At 44.3% G+C, this 27233-nt stretch overlaps 1 protein-coding gene across 3 annotated transcripts in view; it reads left to right on the plus strand.

Annotated features, from left to right (window-relative positions):
• The window catches only part of LOC126162044 (peroxisome biogenesis factor 1), a 371455-nt gene that overhangs the window by 191083 nt on the left and 153139 nt on the right, over positions 1 to 27233 (plus strand). For 2 of the 3 annotated variants that reach the window (XM_049918280.1, XM_049918282.1), the window contains one exon: positions 12762 to 12821. The exons of the other annotated variant lie outside the window; for it this stretch is intronic. In XM_049918280.1, coding sequence (XP_049774237.1) covers positions 12762 to 12821 — 60 coding nt within the window. The remainder of the gene's footprint in view (positions 1 to 12761; positions 12822 to 27233) is intronic. 3 annotated transcript variants of the gene reach the window in all.

The raw sequence follows: 27233 nt of genomic DNA on the forward strand, positions 1-27233 counted from the left end.
TCTGCCCAGGCCTTGCCAATTATTTTTGCTTTCCCTTCCACTGTCCTCTTCCATGTGCCCCTAGGTCTTCCTCTCTTCCTTGTTCCCTGGGGATTCCATTCCATTGCTTTTTTCTCAATGGCTCCATCTGGTTTTCTCAATGTGTGCCCCAACCAACCCCACTTTCTCTCTCGCATCTGGTCTTCTATAGGTATCTGGTTTGTTATTCATCAGAGCTCCTCATTACATATTTTTTTCTGGCCACCAGATTTTCATGATGTGTCAGAGACACCTATTTATGAAGTTTTGTTACTGGGATGTTATCTTTTTATCCATTTTCCAGCTTTCACTGACATACAGAAGGACAGCTTTCACATTTGTATTAAAATATGGATTTTGGTTTTGTACCTGATATTTCTATTTTTCCATAATGGATACAGTTGTATGAAGGCAACTTTTAAATGCAGTTTTTCATGTAATCTCCAGCTCCACCATCTTCCATCTCTATACTTCCCAGATGGAGGAATGAGTTGACAGTCTCCACCCGCTGCTCCCCTATTAACAGTGGCACCTCCATGTTCCCTGAATTTACTCTCAATTCCTTTGTTTTGCCTGTATTTATCTTGAAGCCAGCAGTCTCTGCCTCTTCTTTCAGCAAGTTTAATTTAGCTTGCATATCAGTCAGACTTTGAGCTAATAAAATTATGTCGTCTGCAAAATCCAAATCCTCCAGACATTCATGGATTCCCCACTGGATTTCTCGTCTCCTGCCTGCTGTAAACTCTTCTCATAACTGAGTCTAGAACAAGTAGAAAAAGTGTTGGTGATAAAATGCAACGCTGCCAGACTCCAGTTGTTACTTTCATGGGCTCTGTCATATTTCCCTTGTGGAGTACGCAACATTTGTAGCCATCATATAGATCTTTTATGATGTTTAAGATCTTCTGTGGTATGCTGTACTTCAGCAACACCTGCCAGAGCAGTTTATGTTTCACGGAATAGAAGGCCATTTGAAAATCAATGCTTGCCAGGCACATGGTTGCTTGGAATTCTTTGCTTTGCTCTAAAATAATCCTAAGTGTGTTAGTAAGATCAACACAACTGCATTGTACCCTAAAACCGGCCTGTTCTTTACACAGTCGCTTATCAAGAGACTCTTTAATCTGTTTAAAATAATTCTGGTGAGGACCTTACTGGGCACTGACTACAATGTAATACCACACCAGTTGTTACAGTCTGACAAATTTCCCTTTTTTGGGAGCTTTGCCACCAAACCATTTTTCCACTCCTTTGGAGATTTCTCTTCAAGCCAAATATGCTTCAGCAACGGATGGAGTATTTTAACAGTACTTTCAATATCGGCTTTTAAGAGCTCTGGTGCTGTGTCGTCTAGGCCTGGAGCCTTTGTATTAGGGTTTTCAAAGCAATCCCCCTGTCCATTGTGGGGCATTGCAGATTTATATCTTGATCTCCTTCAACTTCCTCTGGAACATTTCTTACCTGTTCCTCTTGGTTGTTTTCACAATTTAACAGTTCCTTGAAGTGCTCTTCCCATCTCTGTAGCTGTGCGTGTTGAACTGTAAGCATCACCCCATCCTTGTTCTTAACTGGTCCCTCTTGTCTGAAGTTCTTCATTGACAACCATTTGTTTATATTGCAGAGCTCTTTCATATTTCTTTGTCTTGCTGCCTCTTCTGCTAACTTTGCTTGCTCATCTATCCATTTCCTTTTATCTCGACATAGCCATATTTTCACTTTTTTGTTCACCTCAATGTATTCTTTCTGTGCTTCAATCTTCTGCGCTCTTGTCCTACAAAGATTTAACTTAAGTTTTAGTTCTTTCATGTGGCTGATTTCATTCCATGTAGCATTGGAGATCCATTCTTTCCTTTGATGTGCCTTAAATTCTAAGATTTTATCTCCCACATCTAAATAACTATCTTTGATTTTTTGCCAACATGTTTCATTTCCCTCTCCCACAAAGTTTTCTTCAGAGAGGACCTGTACAAGGTGTACAACTTTGCATCCGCTGTTTTTTCCACAACATTTGAGGCTTTAATGAAACAAATTGGTTACACATGTATCATTCAATGTATTTTACATCGCAGGCCACTACTTTCTCCCATCTTTCAGGCAGTGTACGAATCCCGCATCGAAAATATTGTTCATCTTTTGAAGCAGTCCACGAATCACTCCAATTTGTGACTTCTTCATGAGATTGGAAGTGTTGGTCAGCCAGGCCATTGATATAAACAGGTGATAGTCAGAGGGAGCAATGTCTGGAGAATACGGCGGGTGGGGTAGGACTTCTCATTTTAATATTCCCAAGTATGTTTTGACCTCTTTTGCAATGTGGGGTTGAACATTGTCGTACTGCAAAATCCCTTTATCATGCCTCTCATTGTATTGTGGCGGTTTTTCTTTTAATGTTCTGCTCAAATGCATTGATTGAAAGATTGATTGATTTTAACAGGGGAGCTAAAACAGCTTAGGTCTGACCTGCCACTGCCCGTACCGAAACTAGGTTTATTGTGCGGTATCGCTGCCTATCTATTAAAGCCAACCAGTGCCCTTAAATAGTGCAAGGAGTCCCTCTATTGGAAGATTAGGTGTGATGCAGTTTCTTCACCCTCATCACAGATCCTACATTTAGGATCCTCTTCCGTTATACCCCTTGTGTGTAGGTGTTTTTTGAAATTCCCATGGCCGGTCATCAGTCCAGTCGTGAGTTCCTGTTCAATCCCAAGATTACAGAGCATCTTTTAAAACATGGCTTGGGCATCATTACCTTACCATGTTTTTGATTATGGACCTTGGTCCAATATCGTACATGCTGTTTCCTAAGCCAGTTCCATAGTTCTAATTTGATCATAGCCTTGGTGAGCATCAGTTCAGGTTCTGGTCCAATAAATGGAGCTGTTGCCCCCGTCCTAGCCAATCTATCAGCTTGTTCATTGCCACAGATACCTGAGTGGCCAGAGACCCACGCTAGGTTCACCCTATTGCTTCCCCCTAGCTCCACCAGAGCCCTGTGGCAATCTGCAACAATCTTAGATCTTGTTGCAGGAGCTGCCAATGATTTCAGGGCTGCCTGGCTGTCTGAATAGATGTAGATGCTATGGTTATTGTAGCACCTATGCATATTCTCCTTCACACATGCCTTCATTGCAGTAATTTCAGCTTGGAATGCAGAGGCCAGTTTCCCTAGAGAGATGATGCTCTCCAGTCTTGGCTGAACCCTGTACAACCCTGCCCCAATGCCTTGGTCTGTTTTCGACCCATCGGTGAACCAAATGATGTCCCCCGTACGGCGTCGAACTGTTTTCTCTCAATGCTCCCTACTTCCAATTATTTTGTTGTAAGGCTTGTTGAAGCAGTTGGGAGTTATTATATAGTCGGAAGCCATTTCCCCAGCCATACCTATATTTACCTCACTCACTATGTTAGTGTGTGATTCTGGATATCCGAATGAGACCCAGTTTTGGCCAGTTTTAAGTCTGTGTGCCCCAGCTGCTGCCTCCATCTTAACCAAAAGGTGAAGTGGAGGCATATCCAGCATGGCTTCCATTCCAGTGGTTGGTGTGCTGCTAATTCTGCCCGTTATGGCTAAGCAGGCCAATCTCTGCTCCTTAGAAAGCTCCTTAGCAGCAACCCGCTGTTCTACCTTTTCCCACCACACTATGGCCCCATAGGAAATCCTAGGTCTAACCACTGTGGTGTATATCCAGTGCATACCCCTGGGGCTTAGGCTCCAGTTTTTGCCACAAGCCCTCCTAGTACTCGTTAAAGTACTTTTGCCTTGGAGCAGATGCTCTTAATATGAGGGGTCCAAGTTAGCTTCTCATCCAAGGTTACCCCTAGATATTTCACTATCCCCTTCACAGGTAGAGTTTCATCGAAGAGCTTTAGATTCCAACTTGCATGCTGAATATGTCTCTTCGTAAATGGCACCACAACAGTCTTCTTGGGATTAACTCTCAGATCTTGTTTAATGCACCATTTCTGCACAATGTCCAACCCTCCTTGTGCCATATTCTTGACTGTGTCAGTGAATTTGCCAAGTATTACTATGACAAGGTAATCTGCGTATCCTTGACAGAAGCATTGCAGGAATTTAGTTCCTCAATGAGTTTGTTCACCACTAGATTCCACAATAGAGGAGACAAAACTCCTCCTTGTGGGCAGCCTCTAGTGGTCTTAATTACCATCTTTTCATTCGTCATGGTAGCCTCTGCCTTCCTTCCACTAAGCATGGCCCTGGTCCACCTACATGTAGTGGTTCCCAGGTCATGCACATCTGCTGCCCTTACCATGAAATCGAAGGTCGTGTTACTGAAGCCCCCTCGATATCCAGGAAGATGCAGAGGGCTATTTCTTGTAAGTGAAGTGCTTTTTCCACCTTCCCGACGAGTTGGTGGAGAGCTGTCTCACATGATTTACCTGGTTGGTATGCGTGTTGGTTTAGGTGTAGAGGGACCCTCCTTAGCCGTCTCTCCCCAACATATCCATTAACCAGTTTTTCCAATGTTTTGAGAATAGAGGAGGACAGACTGGTTGGTCTCATATCCTTGGCCTTGGTATGATTAATTCTCCCTGGCTTTGGGATGAAGACAACCTTCACTGCCCTCCAAGCATTGGGAATGATTCCTACTGCTAGGCTAACCCTGAATAGCCTGCATAGGATTCTTATAAGCTTTCCTCCTGCCTGTTGCAGGAGAGCTGGAAAAATTCCATCTGGGCCAGGTGACTTGAATGGTTGGACTGTTCCCACTGCCCCGTGGATTTTGTTGAATTTCACACACTCCTTGGCCAATTCCCAGTCCTCTCTTTGAGTGCCTGAGAACCGTTGTCTCTCTGGGGTCACATACTGGTGTGTGTTGTCCAGCAGAGCATATTGAGGAAAGTGAGTTTTGAGGAGCAATTCCAGTGTCTCATGTGCTGTCTTTGTGTATTCCCCATCCTCCTTCCTCAATGTACCTCCTGGATTGGTTGGTACTCTAGTGAGAATCTTGTGAAGTCTTGCTTTTGCAGCCGTGCCCACCACTTCCTCACATAATGCCTTCCAGGATGCCTCCTTTGCTTGTTTTATTGCAAGATTGTAATTGACAAGGGTCTCACAATATTCAGCCCATTGTCCTTTACATCTCACAATATTAAACAGTCTCCATACCTGTTTTCTTTGCGATTCCAGATTGTTATTCCACCAAGGAACACCCCTAATTATGCACTTCCTGGTGACTGTGCAGTTGTCTTGATATGAGTTCACTATGGCAGAGGTAACAGCCTCTGCTACTTCCTCAAATCCTACTGGCTTCCTTATCGAGGTTTTAATTTCTGATAAGCCTAAGTCAAGGTCCCTCCTATATGTCTCCCAGTCTGTTTTCCTGGGATTCCTACAGGTCATGGTCTGTCTGATTCCCATTTCAACCTTGAATTTAATGTACATAGGGTCTGGTGAGGATGGCTCCAACACCACATGCCATTGTTTGGCATAGATACCTATCGTCGTGGAACCAAATGTTATGTCAATTACTTCTTCCCTTCTGCTATTCCTGAATGTATGTTCATTGCCCCTATTCAGGACCTCTAAGTTGTTGGCTAAGAGAAATTCAAGAAGGTACTCACCTCTACTGTTGGTGTCATTGCTACCCCACACTAGATTGTGGGCACTGGTGTCGCATGCCACCAGCAGTTGATCACCTTGCTGATGGCAAGTCTCTATGTCTCCTCACCTCCAAGAGAGGGGGAAGATATGCTGAGGCCAAAATAATTTCCCTCGTGATACCTTTCTCACATGCCGCATTTTGATGGTCACTAAGTACCTAGAGCAGAAATCCACCATTGGCATGAAAGAAATGCCATTTCTAACATAGATGCATGTTCTGGAGTTTCTTAGATTCCTAGCATAGATCAGCTTACCTCCAGTGCCCCCGAGGCTCGGTACACCCGCTTTGTATAAATAGGGTTATTGTATGACGGACACGTCCACTTCCTGTCTCCCCAGGCAGTGGCTCAGGGCAGCAGAGGCTCCTTTACTCTGCTGCAAAATTAATCCGCGGCACCTCCAGGCTCCGTCTTTCTACCATCTTTGAGATCTTTGAGAACCCTGACGGTGACCTGCGAGAACCCTAAAAAAAGTGTCAGGTCCTGCTCCTGCATCGCCTTCAGGGACTTCTCACCAACCTCCACCACCAGGGTTTGTCCTTCTGGAGCTACCTTCTGGTTAATCACTTACCAGTCTTCTGTCAGGACTTCTGGGTTTTGGGCCCCTATTTTCCCAAACAAAGTCTTGGGAGAGACTTACTTAAGGATCTTTGGTACCCATGATGATATCTTTGTGGACTTAAGAAGCTCCGCTGCCATCTTGACCATCAGATTCGCATCTTCCCACGGGGATATCGTGAGCACCTTGTCCTTGAGCCATTCTACTGTGTGCACCCCCTCACAGACAAAAGTGAGTACACCACGATGTAGATAGACCCTCCTGAAGTTGGGACCTGGGCCAGTGTCCCCCCCCCCCCCCCCCCCAATCTTTTCAGAGAGGGCCATCTGTACTAGTTCCTCCTGCTGCTAGGTAATGGCCATGATTGGATAACCTTCCTGGATAACTTCCACCCTAAAAACCTAGCTGCAGTACTATAGGTCTGTTTCCTTATTTCTTGCCTCGGTTTTTTCTGGACTCGCTTATCCAGGGAGGAGGGAGTCTTTGATTCCTCCCTTATCCGCTTACTACCTGTCTTTGATGTTGTGGGGGTCTGCGTGTCCCCGTCAACCTCAGACAGTTTTTCCTGGGAGTCTTAGGTTCTAGTCCCTTTACTTCCCTCCATTTGTTTTTAGGAAGCCATTCTTTCCCTTCCTTTTTCCTCTGTTCCCTGAGTAGCTTCCTCCTCTGGACCCCAGACAAGCCTTTGATCTTAATCTGGTCTAGCGTCTCAGTTACAGTTCCCACTTCTGGATCAGGTCTAGACCCTGATTCAGTTGTGGAAATGCCCTCCATCGGTTCTGTCTGTTAGGGTATCTGAGGTCTCAATTTGCCCCTCAGTTTCTTTTTCTTTATTTTCTATAGTCATGCCCATATTGGTCCCATGAAATTTGGGGATCTAGAAGGGCCACACCACAAATTCCCCACGCGATGTAAGGCTAATTACTCAGGGAGGTCACCCGGTATCCCTGAGGCTCGGTTTGCGACACATGTTCCCATGTGCCAAGCACCCCTCAGCACGGATCACATCACACCTTGGGTTGGGTAAGACTGGGAGTGGATAGGGAAGATAGGACATTTTGGGGCACTCTTAGTCTGATCAATCGGCTGTGGCCTTTCCGGCATTAGGTCCTCTACCTTCGGCTTAGCCCTCAGCTTCCCGCAGATATGCAAGCCTCTCCATCCGCAAGGACAGTACTTCGTCAAGGTGGTGTCCCCTGGAGAGGGCTCAGATGCATTAATTACATTTGATAATAAGCACCTGTGATTGTTTCACTTGGTTTTAACACCTTATAGGACACTTTGCTGAGCTGGTCCCAGCAAATGCAGAGCATGATCTTGGAGCCGTGAATATTCGGTTTTGCCATCAACGTGGAAGCACGGTCAGGGTATCCCCATGAATTTTTCATCTACATCTACATTTATACTCCGCAAGCCACCCAACGGTGTGTGGTGGAGTGCACTTTATGTGCCACTGTCATTACCTCCCTTTCCTGTTCCAGTCACATATGGTTCGCGAGAAGAACGACTGCTGGAAAGCCTCCATGTGTGCTTGAATCTCTCTAATTTTACATTCGTGATCTCCTTGGGAGGTATAAGTAGGGGGAGCAATATTTTCGATACCTCATCCAGAAATGCACCCTCTCGAAACCTGGACAGCAAGCTGCACCACGATGCAGAGCGCCTCTCTTGCAGAGTCTGCCACTTGAGTTTGCTAAACATCTCCATAATGCTATCACACTTACAAAATAACCCTGTGACAAAACGTGCCACTCTTCTTTGGGTCTTCTCTATCTCCACTGTCAACCCAACCTGGTACGGATCCCACACTGATGAGTAATACTCAAGTATAGGTCGAACGAGTGTTTTGTAAGCCACCTCCTCTGTTGATGGACTACATTTTCTAAGGACTCTCCCAATGAATATCAACCTGGCACCCACCATTTGCATTTAGGGTTATCGTAATAAACCCATTTTTCATGCATGGTCACAATGCGATGCAGAAATCCCTTCCGTTTTTGCCTCTGAAGCAACTGTTCACAAACACACAAATGCCGTTCAACATCTCTTGGTTTCAGATCACACAGGACCTAAGTTCCTTCCTTCTGAATCATGCTCATGGCCTTGAGACATTTTGAAATGGCTTGCTGTTTCACTCCCACTAATCATGCCAATTCTTCTTGATTTTGATGCAAGTCTTCACTCAGCAATGTCTCCAGTTCAGCATCTTCGGAAACATTCTTTCACTACTATGCCGGTCTAAGATGTTAAAATCACCATTCGTGAAGCATTGAAACCACTCATGACATGTTCTTTCACTAATAACATCCTTACCATACGTATTTGAGAGCATTTGATGAGACTCGGGCACTGTTTTCTTCATATTGAAACAAAACAGTAACACCTCCTGCAAATGATGAGTATTAGGCTATCAACTGACATTTTCAATTGAGAACAACTTTATGATGCAGACAGAAACCGACTAAAGTTTGAATGAGGTTATGTTGACCGAGGTCCAAGCTAACTGCCTGACATCTATGATCTGTTTCTTTCGACCGCTACTTACCATTGTCGCCACCTATCGGCAAATGGTGGAAGCAAAGTTATACACCTTGTAGTTCAAGGGCAATTGTTTCTTTGATCTGATGATCTTTTAACCTATTTTCTTTCTCCTGTGATTGAGCTTGGTTCTATTTACCACTATCTCGAGTCTGAATTCCGCCAAAACTAGGTGTTGGTTACTTCCAATGTCTGCTCCTCTGACATCTAACAGAGAGTGTCGAAACTTGTGGTTTATAACTATGTGGTCTATTTGATTTTTGGTAACGTGGCCTGGAGAAACCCACATTATCTTATGTCCGTTACAATGTGGAAACAATGTGTCTTCAATGACTAGGTCATGTTCAGAGCACGTATTTATCGACAGTTCAACATTTGCATTTCTGATCCCCGTGCCACACACACCCATGATATGTTCAAGCCCTTCATTTCCTGAACCAACTTTTGTATTCAAGTCACCCATTACAATTTTTATGTCCCTAGAATTTGTTTGTCTGAGGACTCCGTTAAGCTCTGTATAAATTGCATCTTTTAATTCTTCTTCAGATATTTCAGTAGGTGCATAGCATTGCATTACAGTGACATATCACACATTTGTTTTAAAGTGTGCAGTTATTATCCATTCTGAGACTGGTTTCCATTCCAATAATCTCTTCTTGCTGCTTTTACACAGTAAGAGCCCTACACCATTCGCATGCATCACGCCCTCACCTGTCTGACGCACAATCAACAGCAGTCCACCATTTTGTGTTTGTAATTCCCCAAATACTGGCCACCTTATTTCACTTAGTCCCAATATATCTAGTCGGTAGTTCTCCATCTTTTTTTCAACCTGTCTTAGCCTTCCTGCCTCTCTCAATGTCCTTACATTCCAAAAACCAATACGGGTTTTCCTTTTCAGGCCAAAGGTCTTATCCTTAAGATCCATCTGGCTGTCTCTTATTTTAGTTTCTGTGATATGTGGTTTTTGGTGGTGCAGGTTATCAGCCCACAGCCCCTGAGTGTCCTGGTGGGGCTGCCACCTCATGGTCTGGACACCTGCCAAGGTTTTATTTCAGGGCCTTACCCCTTAGATAGCTTGTCTTCACCGTGACTACAGGATGCTATCCATCCATTCGCAGTAAGGCCTATGTGCATCAACGTTATCCTGGTTTCCAAGGATCTTCCGCTGTCCACATTAGGGGACTGTGCCTGCTGCCACACAATCACAGAGATGAAAAGGAAAGGAAGGGGGAGTATAGGATAGGATAGGACACTAGACAAGACGTTGTGAGACATTCTTCATCTGGATCCTCTATGGAGACCTGTCCGGCTTAGGAGGCCCTGCCGGTAGTTACACTACTGCTGGTATAGCCCTCCACTTCATTGGATCACATGGACAGTGTTTTGTTAAGGCGGTGTCTCCTGAGGGGTGCTATTTACTTAGATTGGATTTTTCTGTGGAACATGTCTTGTTGCAGTCACACTTCTTTAATCAGTCCTCTTATCAGTATAGACAGTGTTGACTACCTATGTGTAAGCTGTTTATCCCCACCTGCATGTGGATACATAGTTGCATGTGACTGAGCATTCAACCCAGAACAGTCAGGGTTTTAAATTATGAAATTCTTAGTTTTTGAAGCGTGACATTACTCTATAGCTACTACAAAACCATTGCATTTTGAACAGTGTAATTAAATTGGCTATATAATTGTGTAATGCAGCCATTTCTGTTATCATTAATTTTTGTTTTATTATAGTTTAATAACTTTTTTGTAACATACATTGAATGCTATTACATGGGTTCCACCACTTGTTTTCCTACATGTGTACTCTAAGGGGCAATTAAAAAGTTTCTGTTTGAGGGTGTTGATGCAGTGTATAGGTAATGTAGCACAACTCCAATGTGAATACATAAGCACTGACATGTGGGCAAGGAATTAGAGTGGCATTCATGTCTTTCTGAAGTGTGTGTGGTAAATGTGAAAACAAACTATAGTGACGTTATTACCAAATGCATACCATCAGAACCAACGTGTTGTTATTATTTTCTTAGCTGCTGAAGGATGAACACTGGTAGGCATCTACTGGAGTATGAAGAGTGTGTATGGGACAGAATCTCTGTTGAAGACGATCGGTGTGGAATGGTGCACCAAGTTCCATGCTGGTAGCAATTTGACACAAGATGCTGGTCAATTTGGGAGGCCAGCCTTGTCTAGTATGTATCAACTGAAATGGGAGACATGTGAGCACACTCCCTTTAGTCCTCATCTCTCCCCATGTGATTATCACATATACAGCCTCTTAAAAAAGTCCTTCAAGGGTGGTGATTCCTGTTGGACAAGGATGTGTAGCAGGCAGATATAGACTTCTTCACACAGCAGGACATGGTGTTTACCAAATGGGTATGTTCAACTTGGTGTGGTGATGAAATGATTGCCTCAATGCTGACAGTGATTTTGCTTGAGTGGCATACCGGTTCTGGATCATATGACCTCTGAATGGGAACGTTTTGATTGCCTCTTATGCGTATAAAGTGTTATGCATCCAAGTCCCTCCTGATTTTTGTAATATAAGTGCAGGTTCTTGATTGTATGGCTGTATGTGTAAATAGTGCATATATGCACATTAACATCAGTAACTGTAATATGAAGAGCTTGGCAAAAGGCTTGTTCTCATTACACCATATGTTAGGGTTTCTTAGCATTCCATTCATGTATGGAGCATGTGAAGAATATCTGCTTAAATGCCTCTAATTATTATTAGGCTAATCTTGTAATTAGTCTAATCTTGCCCTCACGGCCTCTATGAAAGCAATAAGTAGGGAGCTGTAATGTTCATTACTTATTTAATACTGGTCCATAAAACATTTTAGGTAGGCTTTAACAGGATAGTTGACTTCCTTTTTCAAGTGTGTGCCAGTTCAGGTTTTTCAGCATCTCCATGATGCTCTCCCACAGGTCAAACAAACCTGTGACCATTCATACTGTATACATCCAGTGTCCCTGTCATGCCTGATTGGTGTGGGGTTCAAGACACCTGAACAATGTAGTAGAATGTGTCACATGCTTTTCATAAGAAATCCCTTTGTAAACTGATTGCATTTTCTCCATATTGTACCGGTGAACTGAAGTTTGCCATCTGTTTTATCTATAACAGTGCCTATGTGATCATTCTATTTCATATCCCTACAAATTGTCACTCCCAGCTAGTTCTGTGAGTAAACTATTTCCAATTGTGACTCCTCAATGTTGTAGTATTGAATACTATGTCTTTTTTCATTTTGTGAAGTGCACAATTTTACTTATCTGAATGCTTAGAGCAGTCTACCATACTCTGCACCATTCTGAAATATTATCAAGTTCTGACTGAATATTTGTGCAACTGTTTTTAGACAGTATTTCATAGACAACCACACCAATTGCAAAAAGTTAGAGTTTGCTGTTAACATTGTTCACCAGGGCATGAATATACAACATTAACAGCAAGTGTCCCTACACACTTTCCTAGAAGACACCTCAAGTTACTTGTACCTCTGTTGATGACTTCCCATCCAGGATAACATGTTGCAACCTCCATACCAGGAATCTTTAATCCAGACAAAAATTTTATTTGCTATCTCCATAAGACCATACTTTCATTAATGAGTATCGGTGTGATTCTGAGTTAAATATGTTTCAGAAGTCAAGATGTCCCACATGTACTTAACCTTAATTCTTGGCTTTCAGTACACTCATGTGAGAAAAGCACAAGTTGGGTTTTGTATGACCAATGTTTTCAGAATCCATTCAGGTTGTTTGAAATATCTCATTATATTTGAGGTTACAACATACATTTCATTCAGGATCTGAATTCCCCCCCACCAATAAATAACTGAAAAACGAAACTTCTGTACCAGGACATAAAAAGTGAGAGCCATCATTGCCAACAAGAAATTCTGAAGATAAATGTAGTTTTAACAGGTTTTTATTTAAGAAATATTCGTGTAATTGAAATACTGCATAAATAGAAGCTGACAAATCAATTGCTTGCTTTTTTCCAGAGCACAGAGTGCCAAGCCATGTATACTCTTTTTTGATGAATTTGATAGTTTGGCTCCAAGGTGAGTGGTCACTTACGTTTTCTAAAGATTTTTTTTCATTTATTCATCTTAAGATAAAAGCTCTAAATGTGTACAATTTACACAATATTTCTTACTTTAAGGAAATGTTGCTGGTAACTAAAAATAAAGATCTATGACACCACTGCAATTGAGAGAAACATAGTAGTCTCCCCAATTTCCGATTGATGTGATGAGGATTATCTGGTTTTGGTACTTGTATTCTTTTGTAAATGACACTGTAATCCCCATTTCCCATCTACAGTGTGTTGCTGTCCCCTTTTCATGTTGTGCAACATTTACTTTGTGATCTACACTCTTTATCTTGGTGAATACAGCTTGCATTCATTCTCAAACAAACAATTACAATTTATTCTTAGGGTCTCAAGACAATTTAGTACACACTTTCAAATATCTGTAAATCCAGTAACAAAAGCATGCCTTATTTGTTGACATGGTTTAACAATGGTTTAGTTTGCTGCAAGCTTTATTTTCAAAATAATTTTGTTTGGAGACATACCACATAAATAAGTTGGATGTTATAAAAAAACAATGAAGAATTTAAATGAATCTTAAGTAGCATTTCAGCTGTCTGTGATTCAAGAGCTGATTTGTGAAAGACAGTACTGTCATGAAGTACGGGTTTTGAAGTTATAAATATGGAAGAATGGGACAATAACTTTATGGTGTCAATTTCATACATATTGTCCTCATATAAATGCTCTCTGCCATTTAATGATTCACTTGTTACCAGATCTATTCAAAGGAGAATGAGGAAATTACTTTCATCCTGATAATATGATTAATTGTAGTGTTTCAAGAGTTGTACGCAGGCAGGCATTGTCAGGTGTAGGAGGAACACTCTAGACTTTCATGTCACCTTTGTAATTGTGGATTGAAAACTGTAAAATTTTGTAGCCTTTTGCATACTTGCATTGGTGCCTTTGCTTCTGAGTTTGAAATTCACAAAAAAACATTGCTTGTTCCTACCAAAACAATTGTATCCTTAATCTCGTAAATGATTTTTATGGTGTAGCTGTGATGCCTATTCATCTTATTCTAGTGCTTACTATGACGGTACTATATGCAGCTACCAGCAGTTGTTTTTGATTTTTTAGGGCAGCTGCTTCATTTTATGGTGCAAGGGTAATGACTGCCCTTGTGATGATGTCATCCAGTATCATTCAAAAAGGAAAGCACTGGAAGATTGTCCCAGTGGTGCTTGTTGGACCAGTATATAAGAAAATGTAACATTTTAGGATTTTACTATCACGCATATACAGCAAAGAACTTCTTCCATCTATCTGTCATCTTTCCATATGGTTCACATTGTACCCATCCTTATTTTAATTTCACTGCAGTCATAATTACATCTTCCACTCTAATCATGCCCTTGTCAAATTGTTTTTTTTTTCTGTCTCTCCTATTAATTTCCATAATGCATTTCATCATTCTTCCATGAGCATCTCTTGATTATTGTTGCAAGCTGCCTTTCACTGGATTAATGTTTTCACGGATTAGATTCATTTAGTAGGATAATTTTCTGGTGATCTCTTTGCTGTTCAGATTACATTGTCATGAAATGCTGGGAACACTTTAGGGGCCTGTTTTATTTTGGACAATCAATATGGCAAAGGGTGAAAGTAGGCCTGGCATAAGGGTGCACCAGACTATTTTTAAGGGTGGGTGGGAGGTGAAATACCACTTTGGGAGGTATGATAAGTGTTCCTCTTCTTATATGGGCCATACCTTGTGGAAGATGCAGGTGCAAGACCTGTCCTCTGCCTCCAGACCTGTCATACATATCTTCGATCATTTCATGTGCATCTGTGAGAGAAGTTATATCAGCTCTGTTGAGCTTCTGCATAGGTTTTTTGTGGGTGCGACCACCAACCAGCTGCCCAACTGAATGAATGATTACTATCAGACTGTGGCCAAGAGTATAGTTGACCACGTACTTCTGCACATCACACCTCAGTTTCATTGGCTACTTCACAAATCATGCCATATGGCTCCTTCTTATTAGCAGTACCATCTCTTAAGTGCATAGACATGAATTGTCATTACAGCAAAACTTGCAATCCTCTGGGCCTCAATATACACTAGATCGTTAGCCATTAATGTTTTTTATGAGTTAACTTTAGCTATTTGTATCTGTTTTGCTCTTGCATACTTTGCAAAAACACATAGCAACCCCTATCTATGACTACTGAAAACAGAATCTCCTTGCTTGATTGCATTATCAGTCTTGAATGTCTCAGTGTTATGGTGAAGCGTAAGAAACCTTAGCTTTGATGTTTATATTCTTCAGAATAACATCATAGGTTAAATTAGTCATTTGTTTCTCATGTGCTGTTCATATGGGTTTTGTTGTGACCGAATCAAAAGCTTTGCCAGAGTCTTCAAATCCCAGGCAAAGTGGTAATTAATACTCATTACTCCATAATATAATTTTGTTCATGACTGCAATTACTTGTTGCTTTGCCTCGTTATAATTCAGTTTTTTATGTCTGATTGGCGATAATTTAGGGAGGAAGTTGACTGATTTGTAGTTTTTTGTATGTATTGTCTCCTTTGCCTTGAAGTAAAATAATTACAGTATTGTTCCAGTTTTTGAGAGCTGTCATCACCATAGGCATTGTGTACATTTTGCACTTTCCTTTTTTAACACTTTTCATCTAAATACACATCACATCCTCCCTGAGTCATTTCTGAGTAGTTTTACATTTAGCTGAGAATGTTCATATTATTGTTTGTTAGAAATTATTAGCTTTGTTTGAAAAATTATCTTTTTTAAATAATTGCCCCCCCCCCCCCCCCATGAACCATGGAACTTGCCGTTGGTGGGGAGGCTTGCGTGCCACAACGATCTGGATGATTGACTGATCTAGCCTTGTAACACTAACCAAAACGGCTTTGCTGTGCTGGTACTGCGAACGGCTGAAAGCAAGGGGAAACTGCAGCCATAATTTTTCCCGAGGGCATGCAGCTTTACTGTATTGTTAAATGATGATGGCGTCCTCTTGGGTAAAATATTCCGGAGGTAAAATAGTCCCCCATTTGGTTCTCCGGGCGGGGACTACTCAAGAGGACGTCATTATCAGGTGAAAGAAAACTGGCATTCTACGGATCGGAGCGTGGAATGTCAGATCCCTTAATCGGGCAGGTAGGTTAGAAAATTTAAAAAGGGAAATGGATAGGTTAAAGTTAGATATAGTGGGAATTAGTGAAGTTCGGTGGCAGGAGGAACAAGACTTCTGGTCAGGCGAATACAGGGTTATAAATACAAAATCAAATAGGGGTAATGCAGGAGTAGGTTTAATAATGAACAAAAAAAAAAAATATATGAGTGCGGGTAAGCTATTACAGACAGCATAGTTAACGTATTATAGTGGCCAATATAGACACTAAGCCCACACCTACTACAGTAGTACAAGTTTATATGCCAACTAGCTCTGCACATGACGAAGAAATTGAAGAAATGTATAATGAAATAAAAGCAATTATTCAGGTAGTGAAGGGAGACGAAAATTTAATAGTCATGCGTGACTGGAGTTCGAGAGTAGGAAAAGGGAGAGAAGGAAACATAGTAGGTGAACGTGGATTGGGGGTAAGAAATGAAAGAGGAAGCCATTTGGTAGAATTCTGCACAGAGCATAACGTAATCATAGGTAACACTTGGTTCAAGAATCATAAAAGAAGGTTGTATACACGGAAGAATCCTGGAGATACTAAAAGGTATCAGATAGATTATATAATGGTAAGACAGAGATTTAGGAACCAGGTTTTAAATTGTAAGACATTTCCAGGGGCAGATGTGGACTCTGACCACAATCTATTGGTTATGAACTGTAGATTAAAACTGAAGAAACTGCAAAAAGGTGGGAATTGGGACCTGGATAAACTGAAAGAACCAGAGGTTGTACAGAGTTTCAGGGAGAGCATAACGGAACAATAGACAGGAATTGGGGAAAGAAATACAATAGAAGAAGAATGGGTAGCTTTGAGGGATGAAATAGTGAAGGCAGCAGAGGTTGAAGTAGGTAAAAAGACAAGGGCTAGTAGAAATCCTTGGGTAACAGAAGAGGTAATGAATTTAATTGATGAAAGAAGAAAATACAAAAATGCAGTAAATGAAGCAGGCAAAAAGGAATACAAACGTCTCAAAAATGATATTGGCAGGAAGTGCAAAATTGCTAAGCAGGGATGGCTACAGGACAAATGTAAGGATGTAGAGGCTTATCTCTCCAGGGGTAAGATAGATACTGCGTACAGGAAAATTAAAGAGACCTTTGGAGAAAAGAGAACCACTTGTATGAATATCAAGAGCTCAGATGGAAACCCAGTTCTAAGCAAAGAAGGGAAAGCAGAAAGGTGGAAGGAGTATATAGAGGGTTTATACAAGGGCGATGTACTTGCGGACAATATTATGGAAACGGAAGAGGATTTAGATGAAGATGAAATGGGAGATATGATACTGCGTGGAGAGTTTGATAGAGCACTGAAAGACCTCAGTCGAAACAAGGCGCCGGGTGTAGTCAACAATCCATTAGAACTACTGATGGCCTTGGGAGAGCCAGTCCTGACAAAACTCTACCATCTGGTGAGCAAGATGTATGAGACAGGTGAAATTCCCTCAGACTTCAAGAAGAATATAATAATTCCAATCCCAAAGAAAGCAGGTGTTGACAGATGTGAAAATTACTGACTATCAGTTTAATAAGACACAGCTGCAAAATACTAACGCGAATTATGTACAGATGAATGGAAAAACTGGTAGAAGCCGACCTCGGGAAAGATCAGTTTGGATTCCGTAGAAATGTTGGAACACGTGAGGCAATACTGACCTTACGACTTATCTTAGAAGAAGATTAAGGAAAGGCAAACCTACGTTTCTAGCATTTGTAGACTTAGAGAAAGCTTTTGACAATGTTGACTGGAATACTCTGTTTCAAATTCTAAAGGTGGCAGGGGTAAAATACAGGGAGCGAAAGGGTATTTACAATTTGTACAGAAACCAGATGGCAGTTATAAGAGTTGAGGGACATGAAAGGGAAGCAGTGATTAAGAAGGGAGTAAGACAGGGTTGTAGCCTCTACCCGATGTTATTCAATCTGTATATTGAGCAAGCAGTAAAGGAAACAAAAGAAAAATTCGGAGTAGGTATTAAAATCCATGGAGAAGAAATTATAACTTTGAGGTTCGCCGATGACATTGTAATTCTGTCAGGGACAGCGAAGGACTTGGAAGAGCTGTTGAACGGAATGGACAGTGTCTTGAAAGGAGGATATAAGATGAACATCAACAAAAGCAAAATGAGGCTAATGGAATGTAGTCGAGTTAACTCAGGTGATGCTGAGGGAATTAGATTAGGAAATGAGACACTTAAAGTAGTAAAGGAGTTTTGCTATTTGTGGAGCAAAATAACTGATGATGGTCGAAGTAGAGAGGATATAAAATGTAGACTGGCAATGGCAAGGAAAGCGTTTCTGAAGAAGAGAAATTTGTTTACATCGAGTATAGATTTAAGTGTCAGGAAGTCATTTCTGAAAGTATTTGTATGGAGTGTAGCCATGTATGGAAGTGAAACATGGACAATAAATAGTTTGGACAAGAAGAGAATAGAAGCTTTCGAAATGTGGTGCTACAGAAGAATGTTGAAGATTAGGTGGGTAGATCACGTAACTAATGAGGAGGTATTGAATAGGACTGGGGAGAAGAGAAGTTTGTGGCACAACTTGACTAGAAGAAGGGATTGGTTGGTAGGACATGTCCTGAGGCATCAAGGGATCACAAATTTAGCAGTGGAGGACAGCGTGGAGGGTAAAAATCGTAGATGGAGACCAAGAGATGAATACACTAAGCAGATTCAGAAGGTTGTAGGTTGCAGGTTGCAGTAGGTACTGGGAGATGAGGGAGCTTGCACAGGATAGAGTAGCATGGAGAGCTGCATCAAACCAGTCTCAGGACTGAAGACCACAACAACAACAAGAACAACAAATAATTGCCCCTCTTAAGTGTGTCAATAAATTAATTTCCTAGAAAGCTGAACCTGTTGCTTAATTTGATTGTTTAAACCTCCCTGTTCTTCAACAACTCTCATGATGAGTCTGTTCCTTTCTAGCTTTATGTCAGCTTTTTCTCGGCGTGTTAAGAGTCTGTGATCACTAACAGTTTGAAATCCAGTTATGAAAATCAGAAGCCAGTAAAAGTACTGATTTATGTTAGCAGTAGAGCGTTTTAACATTTAGAGATATAGTACAGGTTTTATTCTGTGGTGGGATATTACATTGACACCAGTGTGGTTAGTATGTAAATAGAGTAAGGGGAGGTCATTGGGAGGGGGGGGGGGGGGTTCAGTTCTTTGTCATCCTAGCATGTGTTAAGGTTAATAAATGAACTATTGGTAAATGGGTGTGATTATTGGTGCAACCAACCTGGTAATCCTCCTCAGTGGTGACCCCGAGTTCTAACGTCTTCCGTTTTCGCTGTTTTATTGTGTCCGCAACCTCCACATCGGTTATTTTCGCATGTATTACATCAACACAGCATTTGAACAATGACTTCGGCCCAGCACCTAACGCCGGATTTTGTGATCGACATACATCGTGTTGCGGGCGATGTACACCCGCCAGGACTGCAACACGATGCCTCTCACTCGATGATTCCGCCGATTTCGCCGGTCGTTTTCGAGCCTTCAACAATAAATGAGGTTAGGAGTGTGCTTGACTCTGGCTATCAAACGCCTTTGTTCCCGCCACATGTGCCCTCCCTCATCGACTGTGCAGTTACCTCTTACGGATCTCCGTGCAGTGTGGGACCAATGCCGATTTCTGCAAATGCTTCGTCAGACAAACTACTACTGTCAGGACAATGATTGGCCATGCCACAATCTGTGCAGTACCATTCGGATACCTGCCACGTGGCCAGAACTGCTTCATTCACAGGTCTACCTCCTCAGCATCTGACCACGCCCGCTCCTGCCTCGGTTCAGCATCAGCACATGCCTTCCTACTTCGGTACCTCGGCTTGCAACAGGAACAATAACTTGTTATCTGTGCCTGACCTCCACCTCCATCCCACTGCTATGCCTCAGTGTTTTGTGCCACGACATTCACCTTATCCACACACCGTTTTGAGTGGAGTGACTATGAACAGTGAACATTCACACATTCTGTCCCACATTTGACACCATTTCCCACACTGTGCTTCTGGACAGCCCACACCTCCGCAGCCTCCCTGCAACACAGGTGGCCCTGGCTCTGATCTTATGTCGAGCTTTCCGCGGACTAACCCTCGTTTTTCTCATCTGTCGCCCCCGCGCCGGCTCCAGTCGAGCTTCCGCTACCGTTCTCGGCACATCTCGGTGCCTCATGCGCGTCAGTCTTCTGCGACACATCAATCCAAACACACCCACAACGTGTTGAGCTTCCGCAACCGCAATCAACACATTACTGTGTCTCACCCACGCCGCGACGGATCGCGCTCAACCACAATGTGTCACCTTCACGCTGCCACCCGAACAGCCATTGTTACTACATCCCCTGGAGGCATACTCTCCTGGAATACAACAGCAACAACAGCTTGATTCAGGCAGTGCTCTGACGAACTCAACTCAACCTGTTCTTCCAAACATTCTACAACGCTTACCGACACTGCCAGTGTTTAATTCCGACAGAGCAACAGCCTGGTTCAAAATTGTGGACGAAGTCTTTGACCATTACAAACTCGATGAGTCAACCAGGTTTCTGTGCCTCATCACCCACCTGCACGACCAGGAGGACTTGATTGCTGACCTGGTCGACACCCCGGACTCATCTACCCGTTACACTCTACCCAAAAAGAAAGTCTACGTCGGCTTGCATGCTCAACTGAGGCTGCAATATGGCAAGTGCTCCACGACGAGCAACTAGGCAACGACAAACCTTCCCAGCTCTGGAGACGGCTACATGCCCTGGTCAGTGCCGATCTATTCTCTGACACAGCTCTCCTTGCCATCTGGTCAGATAAACACATCCGCTTTGCTCTGGCTCAAAGGTCTCCTGAACCTGTCGAGTAAAGAATGACAATTGCTGACAAGCTACACGATGCATCACTGCTCTATTTCCCCAGCCACTGCCTACCTGACAAGTCTCAGGTTTAGGCTCATTGCCCTACAATGCGCGACGACTGTCATGTGTTCCCGAACTGACGGCTCCTACCCCACCCTTTGCTGACAGCACCTCAAACTATGCAACTTTGGCTCCTGCTTGCCGCCATGTGACCGTCACTGAAAACACAAACAGTGCACTCACACCAAGCGTTTCACCCGTGACCATGCTGCCACAGGCCGCGCCCTCAGACAATAGACTCACTAATGGCTCACGAGCTCTACGGAGCTCACCCAACCACGGTGCCACTACTTTGAGCCGGCGGCCATCTTGTCAAGGTTGACTCCTGGGACACTTTGCCACCTCGGCTCCCATCAGATCCACCAAATGGCTCTGAACACCACGACCACGACTCACCTGCCCTGCCCGCCACACATTGTAAACAAACCGCGTCCCGTGCCGCCGGCAACATATCCGTTGTCACCAGTGGCACAGGGCCATACTGTACTGACCATTCCGGTCGCTCCGGGAAGCAGTAAACAAGCAACTGGGACGCCACCGGCTCCGCCCACAGTCATGCCCCCTCCTGCAACCGAACCTGCTGCGGCCATTGAACCTCGGCCATTTCCACAGGAAATGCAACTGCACTACCCGTACTGTTACTTCCACACACGGTTTAGTGAGGTGGTATGGAACTGCAGACCACCCTGCTACTTCCCAAACACCAATTGCAGGTAGGTCTGGGTGCCACCTCCTGCGCACAACATGACAGGCACCCCCCCAGTGCTCCATTGTGTCCGGGAACGACCGGATAATTGCGGACGACTTTACATTAAAGACATTTCGTTGGGATACCTTTTCCTAGAGGACACAGGCGCCGATGTTTCGCTGCTGCCTACGTCCTTAGTGTTGTCGAACATCCGCCCTCATCATACTTCACTGCAAGCCGTGAATTCAACTAAAATACATTGCTTGGGTTCAACTTCCCACGTCGTCTCAGTCTCCGCAAACTGCAAACTTGAGTGGACTTTTTTAGTGTGTGAAATTGACAAACCTATACTAGCCATTGAATTCTTGTGACACCACAAACTTTCACTGGACCTAGTGTGAAATACCATGTTTCATCATCCGTCCAAGACCCACTTCCCCTGTGCCCCATCAAGGCCCCCCCCCTCCCCCTCCGCCCCACACCCCCGCGACACATTGGTCCGGGCTCATCTCATCTGTACATGCTCGTCTCTGTTAACGACGTTACAAGAAACCACGCACAAGTGCCTTGTCAAGCTTGAACACGTCGCTCGCCTACACAAAAAAAACTTTGCGCTCTCCCTCTGGCTCCACGAAACACAGCTTCAGCTCTCCAATGCAGCAAAGGAATTACAGACACTACAGCAAGGACAAAGCAAGGTCAGGAAGTGTGCCGAATCTGCTTGCAATCCCAGCAATCGAGCCTCCGTGTGTTTACCTCCTGTTTTCCCTTGCAACTGTGCTATCAAGACTGCCATAATGTGTGCTGACAGTTCCACAGGGCCACATCCTCCTAACACGGCAGCGTTTGACACTTGGCCAGACACAAGTGCGCATGCGCGACGAGCGTCACATGTTCCCAAACTGACGACTCCTACCCTGCCCTTCGCGGACAGCACCTCAAACTATGCAACTTCAGCTCCTGCGCGCCGCCATGCAACCACCACTGACAACACAAACAGTGCACTCACGCCAAGCGTTTCGCCTGCGACCATGCTGCCACAGGCCGCGCCCTCGGACGATGGACTCACTAATGACTCATGAGCTCTACTGAGCTCACCCAATCATGGTGCCACTACTGTGGGCTGGCGGCCATCTTGTTGCGTTGACTCCTGGGACACTATGCCATCTTGGCTCCCGTCGGATCCGCCAAGTGGCTCTGAACACCACGACCATGCCTCGCCTGCCCCGCCCACCACACATTGTAAACAAACCACCTCCCGTGCCGCCGGCAACATTTCCGTCATCACCAACGAAACGGTTCACAAGCTTCGCCTCACACCAGGTCCCCCAATCTCCAGTAAACCACGTCAACTTTGTCCCGAGTGCCTCTCTGACCTTAAAAATCAGATTTCTGAACTACTAGGCTCCGGCGTCATTGAACCCTCTGCCAGTAGCTGGTCTACACCCATACATATGACACCCAAGAAAGACAGGTCCTGGCGCATGTGCGGCGACTACCATCGACTAAACGCACGAACAAATATGCACACCTACCCCATACCCAACATTGACGACTTTACCAGTTCCCTTGCAGGTGCGACCACGTTCTCTGTCATTGATTGCAAATGGGCCTACTATCAGAGACCCATGGCACCTGAAGACATTGAGAAGACAGCAATCACCACCCCGATTCGGTTATTTCAGTTTCAATTCATGCCCTTCGGTCCGAAAAACGGAACCCAGATCTGGCAACGCTTCATCAACGAAGTGCTATTCGACCTAAAATTCTGCTTTGCATATCTTGATGACATTCTTGTGTTCAGCTCCTCCATCGAGGACAACATTCGACGTGTGCAAACTGTTATGAACACTCTCGTGGCAGCAGGCATCGATACCAACCAGGACAAATTGCAGCTACATCAACCCGCTGTCACTTTTCTTGGTTTTCGGGTTTCTGCCAATGGCATTTCACCATCTCCTGAGGAAGGACAAACAATACTAAACCTACCCAGACCTTAGTCAATCAAAGAGCTCCGTCGCTTTCTGGGTGACGGTTACTTATTATCTCTGATATCTACCTCGGGCTGCGGAGATTCAGGCTCCACTGACAGACGCCTTGGCAGGCACCAACACTTCTGGATCTTGGCCCATTCCATGGACCCCTGCTATGACTGACTCTTTCACTGTCCTCAGAAATCTTCTTGCTGAGGCCTGCATCATCGCGCATCCTCATCCCAATGTGCAGCTTTTCATCACCACAGACACGAGCGATCCTGCCATCGGCGCTGTCCTTAGCCAGACAATCGATGGCCAAACTTTGCCTCTGCAGTTCTTCTCATGCAAGCTCACCAATGCACTGTGGAAATATTCTGTGTTTGACAGGGAGTTGCTCGTGGTCTACGAAGTGATTAAGCATTTTAAGACTGATGTTGAGGGACGCCCTTTCTATGTTTTAACGGACCACAAACCCTTGGCTGCGGCCATTACAAACCTGCCAGCTGACCCGCCTCCTCGCTGCTTCAGATACATGGACTTCATATCTCAGTTCACCACCGAGGTCAGACACATAAAAGGTGCTGACAATATAGTTGCTGTTTCCTTTCACAAGTCGACACCGTCCATTCATTGTTAGACCTCTCTGAACTGCCTAACCTCCAACTTGCCAACGAGGAAACACAAAACCTGATTTCAGATTCTACTTCTTTACTACACTTCATCCGCACCACCTTCCCTGGCATTTCTGGTGAGATCTGGTGCGACGGCAGTACGGGCACATTACGCCCCCTCATCCCAACCACGCTCCATCGAGCTGTCTTCAACGCATTGCATAATTTAGCCCACCCCGGAGTTCGTGCAGATTGGATTGGGTTGGTTGGGTGAAGAGACCAAACAGCGAGGTCATTGGTCTGGTGTTTGTGCGTCCGCCCGCCTCATAGCAGAGCTCTTTGTGTGGAGAAATGTCAACAAGGACTGCCAGCAATGGGCACGCTCCTGCGTTGGGTGCCAACGCTGCAAAGTACACAAGCACACTTCACCGCCCCTCGGCGTCTTTTCGATCCCTCCTGGGACGTTTCCAGCATATTCATATTGACATTGTCGGCCCTCTCTCCCCCTCTAACGGCTTTCGTTATGTTCTCTCATCTATTGACCGAACAACTCTCTGGGTTGAGGCTGTCCCCCTCCTCAATATTACGGCAGAAACTGTTGCTCGAGCTTTCGTCGAGTCATGGGTATCCCATTTCGGATGTCCAGCTATCATCACAACTGACCAGGGCAGACAATTTGAGTCGGCCCTGTTCAATGGGATTATAAACATTTGCAGCATCCGGCCCATCTGTACCACAGCATATCACCCGCAAAGTAAAGGGCTAGTCGAGTGCTGGCACCTCACTTTCAGGGCGGCTCTTTGATGCCACGACTCCCTATGCACGGAGGCCCTTCCCCTTGTGCTACTCGGCATTTGTGCGATTTATAAGGAATACCTCAAAGGCACAATATCCGAGTTCATATATGGCCAGAACATTGTTCTCCCTGGCGAACTTGTGAGCCCTTCCGCTTCTCTCCCGCAGTCTGACTTACCTTCCTTCGGGACCGCGTCAGACGCCAATTCATCAACCTCCATATCCCTCCGCCCACCAGCAATTCCTGGCCTAAGGTTCACGTCCCGAAATCTCTGGACAATTGCGAGTACATCATGCTCCAAGATGACAGTGTCCGTGCTCCACTCCAACCTCCATATACCGGCCTGTACTAAGTTCTCCGGCATTCAGCCAACACCTATGACATCCAGATGAAAGATTCAGCTGTTACAGTCTCTCTCAACAGACTTAAGCCTGCTCATGTCGAGCCTTCTTCTACCCGCCTTCAGGCCACGACCATGCCACTCCCTGTCGTGGTTAACGACGCTACGACCACTTCCGCCACGTCGGACTTACACACTCCGTCGAGTGACTTCCAGCTCCAATCGTCAAGCTCTCCTCTGACCTCGCCCTCTACTCCAGTCTCATCCACTCCGTCGAGTCACCACATGCTCCCCACGTCGAGCTTACCTACAATCATGTCCTCGCCGCTGGGCCCTTCGCCGGTCCCTTCGACCTCTCCACCATTGCCTGCCTCGCCCTGTCGAGATTTCTCACGCCCCCCCGTCTTGAACGTACCCTCGCTCGAGGTGTTTGTGCCTGTCCCCCCGGACATAATCCACGATATCTCAATAATACTGCGCGATTATACACTGTTTGTCGTGTGTTTCTCTTCATCCAGTGCTCATGACACAACTTCTGCCATTCCCTGCCACCTGGTGAAATGTGTTCCCCTCCTGCCTGACGTCGACCTGGACATGCTACATGTGTTCGCCACACCCACCGGAGACATCGTCGTCGTCGCTCCGTTCCACACGCAAACCGCCGGCCTACCTGTTGCCGCACGCCCAGTACGACGCCTGGCTCGCTTCAATGATTTCTAGGTTTGGTGGCCGAACCTTCCTTCACGACATCTACCCACAGCTCCCCTACAATGCTGTCGAGCTGACCGTGGTCTGGCTCCCGCGGACCACCCCTGCCGACGCCATAGTCAACCCCCCCCTTCCCCCAGCCTCTCGAGAGTACTCTGTACTGCGAGGGTGGGGGGAGGGGGGTGGAGGGGGGGGGGGGCTGTTATGTGGCGCCGATGAAGTCGACACCAACATCGATATGCATTCATCTTTGGACTCTAAGCATTATCTTTGGCTGTTCCACCATGTTCAGTTCAGTTCTTTGTCATCCTTGTATGTATTAAGGTTAATAAATGAACTATTGCTAAATGGGTGTGATTATCGGTGCAACCAACCCGGTAATCCCCCTCACAAGTGTTAGTGCTGAGTGATTTGTGCTCTGAGGAAAATTCTACCAGGTAGCTTCCTCTTTCATTTCTTTCCCCCAGTCCATAACCCCAACTATTTTCCATTCTCTTACTTTTCCTACTATCAAATTCCAGTCTCCTCCCCACAAATTAAATTTTTCTTCTCCTTAACTATCTGAATAATTTCTTTTATCGCATCAGACATTCTTTCAGTCTCACTTCACCATCTGTGGAATTAGTTGGCATGTAAATTTGTACTACAGTGGTGGGACCAGCTTTGTGTCTGTCTTGACTGTACTTGGCATGAGACTTCCAGGAAGTTTCATGCATGATAATATCATTAAAATTCCCAACCCTCAACTTACTCAAGGTAATCAAGGATGAGCACCATATTATTATAATGGCTTGCTTTTGTGCTATAAGGAAAGATCAGTTACCCCAGAGTAAAATTCCAGATAACATTATTAAATGAAAATAAGCAAAGTATGTTAACTTACTGATTTACCTCTGTCCACTACTTGCAATAACACAAAGTACAAAAGTGTCTGAACTTAGTTGTTTAGTAATCTCTAAAGTGAGTTTTTTCCAATTTCAATTCTCATTAGTATGTACATCCAAAGTTGTAAAGGTTCTGCCTGGCTTATTATCCCTTGCTTCTACTGTAAATTTATCAGTGGTGTCATAAATTTTGATGTGCAAAATTGAATATGCATTATTTTCTTAAAATCAAGAGAGAGACAATTTGCGGAGAATCATTCAATAATCCCTCTCAACAAATTATTTATAATATCTTTATTTA

Source organism: Schistocerca cancellata, chromosome 2, assembly GCF_023864275.1.
Source record: "Schistocerca cancellata isolate TAMUIC-IGC-003103 chromosome 2, iqSchCanc2.1, whole genome shotgun sequence".
NCBI classification, from domain to species: domain Eukaryota; kingdom Metazoa; phylum Arthropoda; class Insecta; order Orthoptera; family Acrididae; genus Schistocerca; species Schistocerca cancellata.